The following is a 5,881-nucleotide window of genomic DNA, read 5'->3' as shown; positions in this document are numbered from 1 at the left end:
TAAGATACCGATGATCGAATCTCGGGCAAGTAACATAGCGATGATAAAGGGAACAACGTAATATGGAGTGCTCTCACTCCCCATATCTATAACCGATGTCGTCGCCGATCCATCCATATAATGTATCGGAACCAACAACCGGTGCAACAGACCTAAAGCATACACCACATGCACACGCTTTAGAAGCCGCCATCATCATCGAACCACCGTCCCATCTTTAGGAGAGACATCCGCATCATCCTTGCCAGTCCGGTCATCCATCGAGGCCACCACGGTGCCTAACGACTCCACCGTCGTGCTCTTGTCCATCCCGACGTGGAGACTCTGGAAGATCTGTCATGCGTAGCACCTGCTGAACAGGCATAACACAGCGTAGCACCTGTCGTCTAGGCATGACTTGACATCTCCAGCGAAGCCCCGTTCAAGACGAAGCTGCACCACCTCCCGCCTCTCTCTTCAGCGCTGCTCCACAAACGATACTCCCAAAAAAGAAATGACACCGTAGTGCCGCCATCGTCCGATCTGGAAGACCAGATCCTATGGTTTCCCGCGGAGCAACACGAGTGGGTCAACAGTAGTTACACGATGATGCCTTCATCAAGGTAATGATGCAGAATGCCGCCATCGCCTGCCGTCGCCTCAGTTTTCACCGGCAACTATGTCTCCCAACTCGCAGCCTGGACTAGATGACAGATCTCGAGATCTGACCATCCAACCTCAGGCCAACCACCTCCGACGGAGGAGATGACCACCATGGCCGGTTGCATCGGCCAGAACAGAGGTGCCACCGAGCAGTCCACCAGGCCCTCCACGCCGCCGCCGGTCCGAATCTAGATGGCGCGCCGCCGCCTCATAGCGAGCCGCCGTTGCCGGCCGCATCGCTGCCACCCGAACCAGGCAAGCCGCCGTACGATGCCACCCGTGACCGGGCTGCCCGACGCGCCTGCAGCCGTCGTCGCACGAGACAGGGCCGACCACAGCCATCTTTGCCGCTTCGCTAGATCGGCCGCGCCTCCACACGTGTAGAGGCCCCGCACCACCCCTGAGACACGAGAGAGAGGGAGTCCCCCACCACAGCCGTCGGCCCGTCGCTCCCCGGGCGTAGCCCGGCGGCGTCCCCCGGCGATGACGAAGGCAGGGGAGGCGGGAGTGCACGCCCCTGGTGGCTAAGGTTTGGGCGCCATCCGAGTCGCCCTGGCGGGGACGACACGGGGGACAGTTAGACGTGGCATTTTTAATGATTAGATCTGAAGTTTTCCGAAGAAAAACTTGCACCGGATCCAATACAAGATCCGTCCAACAAGTTGGTATGGTACGGTGCAGGAGTGAGTCACAAGTCCAATTCCACAGTATTATGAACGTGGCTGTCTAGTCTCCGTTGGCGTATGTATAGAGAGTTGAATAAACACAATGCAAGTGGCCTGACGTAAAACAAATACAATAAATAGTAGAACTACAGGTACCTCACATCCATCGCGACATTAATTTCATGGACCATGGCTAGATTCGTGATTAGTCTTATAGTCCTCCTTCCACTCATCTCTCTTCTTGCGCTGCGCTCCTGTGCTGCAGCATCGGTAGGACACACGCTGGGCGCCGGGTCATCCCTGTCCGTGGAAGATCACGAGCGGCCCTTCCTGGTGTCGCCGGACGCCACCTTCTCCTGTGGCTTCCTCCCAGCCGGCGAAGTCGACAACGCCTTCTACTTTTCCGTCTGGTTCACCGCGGCCACGGACAGGACCGCCGTCTGGACGGCAAACCCCGGCGCCCCCGTGAACGGCCGGGTTTCCCGTGTATCCTTCGGTGCCGACGGCAAGCTAGCCCTCGCCGACGCCAACGGGACGACTGTGTGGGACAGTAAGGCAGCCAGCAACAACTACTTCACCGTCTCCCTCCTCGACACCGGCAATCTTCGGGTCGTGGACCCGTCCACCGGCCGTCCCGTGTGGCAGAGCTTCGACTGGCCGACGGACACCCTGCTCCCGTCGCAGGCGCTGACCAAGGACAGGAAGCTCGTCGCCGGCTACTACGCCCTCTACTACGACAACGACAACGTGCTGCGGCTCCTCTACGACGGCCCGGAGATCGCCAGCATCTACTGGCCTAACCCGGGCATAAGCGTGTTCGACAACGGCCGGACCAACTACAACAGCTCACGCATCGGCGTCCTCGACGACACCGGCGTGTTCCTCTCCAGCGACAACCTGCGAGTCGAGGCCTCCGACCTGGGCGCCTCCGGGGTCAAGAGGCGGCTAACCATCGAGCAGGACGGAAACGTGAGGATGTACAGCCTCGACGCGGCCGGAGGATGGACTGTCACGTGGGCTGCGGTCAAGCAGCCGTGCTCCGTCCGTGGGCTGTGCGGCAAGAACGCCGTCTGCGAGTACCAGCCGTTCCTCCGGTGCTCCTGCGCGCCGGGGTACGAGATGGTGGACCGCCGGGACTGGAGGAAGGGCTGCAACCCCACCTTCAGCCTACCCACCACCACCGCCACCAACTGCAGCACGTCGGAAAAGCGGTTCACGTTCGTCAAGGTGGCGCACACCGACTTCTACGGCTACGACCTCGGGTTCAACCAGTCCGTCACGTTCCAATACTGCAAGACCATCTGCTTGAGTATGTGCTCCTGCGCCGCCTTCCAATACAGGACGGATGGCAAGGGCGGTTGCTATCCCAAGGGCATCTTGTTCAACGGTTACACGTCGCCCACGCCCGAAGGGACCATATATCTCAAGCTGCCTAGCGACCTCAACGCCCCGGCAACGCCGCCACCCGCGGTACTCGACTGCGATCAAAATGCCGCCATCGTCCCGCCAGCATACGCGGACATGTACGGGACACCAAGCAGCGGCCCAAATTTGTCCTATCTTTTTTGGTTCGCAGCGGTGCTAGGATTTCTCGAGGCCCTCTTCATCGCCACGGCGTGGTGGTTCCTGTCAGGCCAGGAGAGCATGCCCAGTTCGCTGATGGCCGGCTACCGGCTGGTCATGGGGACCCAGTTCAGAAGGTTCACATATCGAGAGCTCAAGAAAGCAACCGGAAACTTCAACGAGGAGCTCGGTCGCGGCGGTTCCGGCGTGGTGTACCGCGGCGTGCTTGACAAGACCACCGTGGTGGCGGTGAAGGAGCTGACAAACGTGGTGCAGGGCGAGGAGGAGTTCTGGGCGGAGATGGCGGTGTTTGGGAGGATCAACCATATCAACCTGGTGAGGATCTGGGGGTTCTGCTCCGAGGGAAAGCACAAGCTGCTGGTGTACGAGTACGTGGAGAACAGGTCGCTGGACAGGCACCTGTTCGGCGAGGACATCGGCAAGGCGCTGGCATGGAGAGAGCGGTTCAAGATCGCACTGGGCGCGGCCAAGGGCCTAGCCTACCTCCACCACGAGTGTCTGGAGTGGGTCATCCACTGTGACGTCAAGCCGGAGAACATCCTACTCACTCGAGACCTTGATCCAAAGATCGCCGACTTCGGGCTGTCCAAGCTATCCGGAAGGAAAGCCGTCGCCGACGGCATGCAGCTCTCCCAGATGAGGGGGACGGCAGGGTACATGGCACCTGAGTGGGTGCTGGGGCTACCGATTGACGCAAAGGTCGATGTTTACAGCTATGGCATTGTGCTTCTGGAGATCCTGATGGGAAGCCGGATAACTGAACAGACGACAGTGGACCGCGCCGAGCGGCTGCAGATGAGCCAAATTGTGCAGGCCCTGAAGCAGGTGGTAGCGAGTGGAGACGTCGTGTCGTTGGTGGATAGCAGGCTGAACGGGCTGTTCAACCCTCAACAAGCCATGGAAATGTTGAAGATCTCCTTATCGTGCATGGAGGAGAGGAGCAGCAGGCCGACCATGGACGACATTTTTAAAGCTCTTATAGCTTGCGATGACGAGGACGAACACCCTGCGTACTTGTCATAACTTGGATTCCTTGCTATATTAATTCGTCAAAAGATTTACCAAAAATGTAGTGAGACGTTGAATATGGTCTTCTAGACGTGAAAAGATAAGATTGCAGTTAGCTGTGCATGCGATTACAATTGATATGTCGTTTGGTTTGCACCTGCCTATGGCACCACTTGTTTTCTTTTTACTTCTCTCCGAGCAGAGACCAAAGGAGTAAGGCCTTCTTTGGTTTACAGGAATTTTTATAGAAATCTATCTATCATCGTTTCTATAATTACAATTACAATACTTTAATAAAATAAAAATATGGTTAAAAATATAGAATCATGCTAGAAAATCTCATAAAAATGGGTAACGGTCAATTTGGCATCTCATAAAAGCACAACAATTAGGCAATTACATTTTTTGTAACTGAAAGATATTACCCCCACCCCCACCCCCAATGCCATCACGGAAAACATTGTCATCCTCAAAGCCTAATTTAGAAAAAAATATATCCTAAGAGCAGCTACGGCAAATTCGAGCCCTCAAACGCCCGTGGACGCTCGCAGGCGCGTCCACAGGCACTGAACGGTCACGCCTTAAATTTTCCTCCACATCAATGGACCTCATATCCGGCATCCTATATCAATACTACGCATTGATCAACGTGACCTACTCTACGTGATCAACCAACGCACAGCGAAATCAACATCAAACGGACAACCAAATGCATATAAATAAATTGTACATTGATACGTCTCCAACATATCTATAATTTTTTATTGTTTCATGCTATATTATATCCTATTTTGTACATTATTGGACTTTATTATACATTTTTATATTATTTTTGGGACTAACCTATTAACCGGAGGTCCAGCCTAGAATTGCTGTTTTTTTGCCTATTTCAGAGTTTCGCAGAAAAAGAATATCAAACACAGTCCAAACAGAATGAAACCATCGGGAACGTGATTTTCGGAACGAACATGATCCAGAGGACTTGGACCCTACGTCAAGAAAGCAACCAAGAGGGCAACGAGGTAGGGGGCGCGCCTACCCCCCACCCCCAGGCGCGCCCTCCACCCTCGTGGGGCCCACGTTGCTCCATCGACGTACTTCTTCCTCCTATATATACCTACGTACCCCCAAACTATCAGGTACGGAGCCAAAACCCTAATTTCACCGCCGTAACTTTCTGTACCCGTGAGATCCCATCTTGGGGTCTTTTCCGGAGCTCCGTCGGAGGGGGCATCGATCACGGAGGGCTTCTACATCAACACCATAGCTTCTCCGATGAAGTGTGAGTAGTTTACTTCAGACCTTCGGGTCCATAGTTATTAGCTAGATGGATTCTTCTCTCTTTTTGGATCTCAATACAAAGTTCTCCCCCTCTCTTGTGGAGATCTATTCGATGTAATCTTCTTTTGCGGTGTGTTTGTTGAGACCGATGAATTCTGGGTTTATGATCAAGTTTATCTATGAACAATATTTGAATCTTCTCTTAATTCTTTATGTATGATTGGTTATCTTTGCAAGTCTCTTCGAATTATCAGTTTGGTTTGGCCTACTAGATTGATCTTTCTTGCAATGGGAGAAGTGCTTAGCTTTGGGTTCAATCTTGCGGTGTCTTTTCCCAGTGACAGTAGGGGTAGCAAGGCACGTATTGTATTGTTGCCATCAAGGATAACAAGATGGGGTTTATTTCATATCGCATGAGTTTATCCCTCTACATCATGTCATCTTGCTTAAAGCGTTACTCTGTTCTTTTGAACTTAATACTCTAGATACATGCTGGATAGCGGTCGATGTGTGGAGTAATAGTAGTAGATGCAGGCAGGAGTCGGTCTACTTGTCTCGGACGTGATGCCTATATACATGATCATACCTAGATATTCTCATAACTATGCTCAATTCTGTCAATTGCTCAACAGTAATTTGTTTACCTACGGTAATACTTATGCTCTCGAGAGAAGCCACTAGTGAAACCTATGGCCCCCAGG

General features: G+C 53.3%; 1 protein-coding gene across 1 annotated transcript; it reads left to right on the top strand.

The window, feature by feature from the left end:
* Positions 1–1,495: 1,495 nt before the first annotated feature.
* Positions 1,496–4,104, top strand: LOC125537734 (putative receptor protein kinase ZmPK1). Its single transcript, XM_048701055.1, has one exon. It carries the CDS (start codon positions 1,497–1,499, stop codon positions 3,912–3,914), a length of 2,418 nt encoding a protein of 805 aa, XP_048557012.1. The 5' UTR covers position 1,496; the 3' UTR covers positions 3,915–4,104.
* Positions 4,105–5,881: the final 1,777 nt, after the last annotated feature.

Source organism: Triticum urartu, chromosome 1, assembly GCF_003073215.2.
Source record: "Triticum urartu cultivar G1812 chromosome 1, Tu2.1, whole genome shotgun sequence".
Lineage (NCBI taxonomy): Eukaryota > Viridiplantae > Streptophyta > Magnoliopsida > Poales > Poaceae > Triticum > Triticum urartu.
The sequence above is the reverse complement of the archived record's forward strand: the minus strand, read 5'-3'. Positions and strand labels throughout refer to the sequence as shown.

Coding starts and splice junctions, on each gene's coding strand:
- LOC125537734 (XM_048701055.1), top strand. CDS start 1,497: ATGGCTAGATTCGTGATTAGTCTTATAGTCCTCCTTCCACTCATCTCT.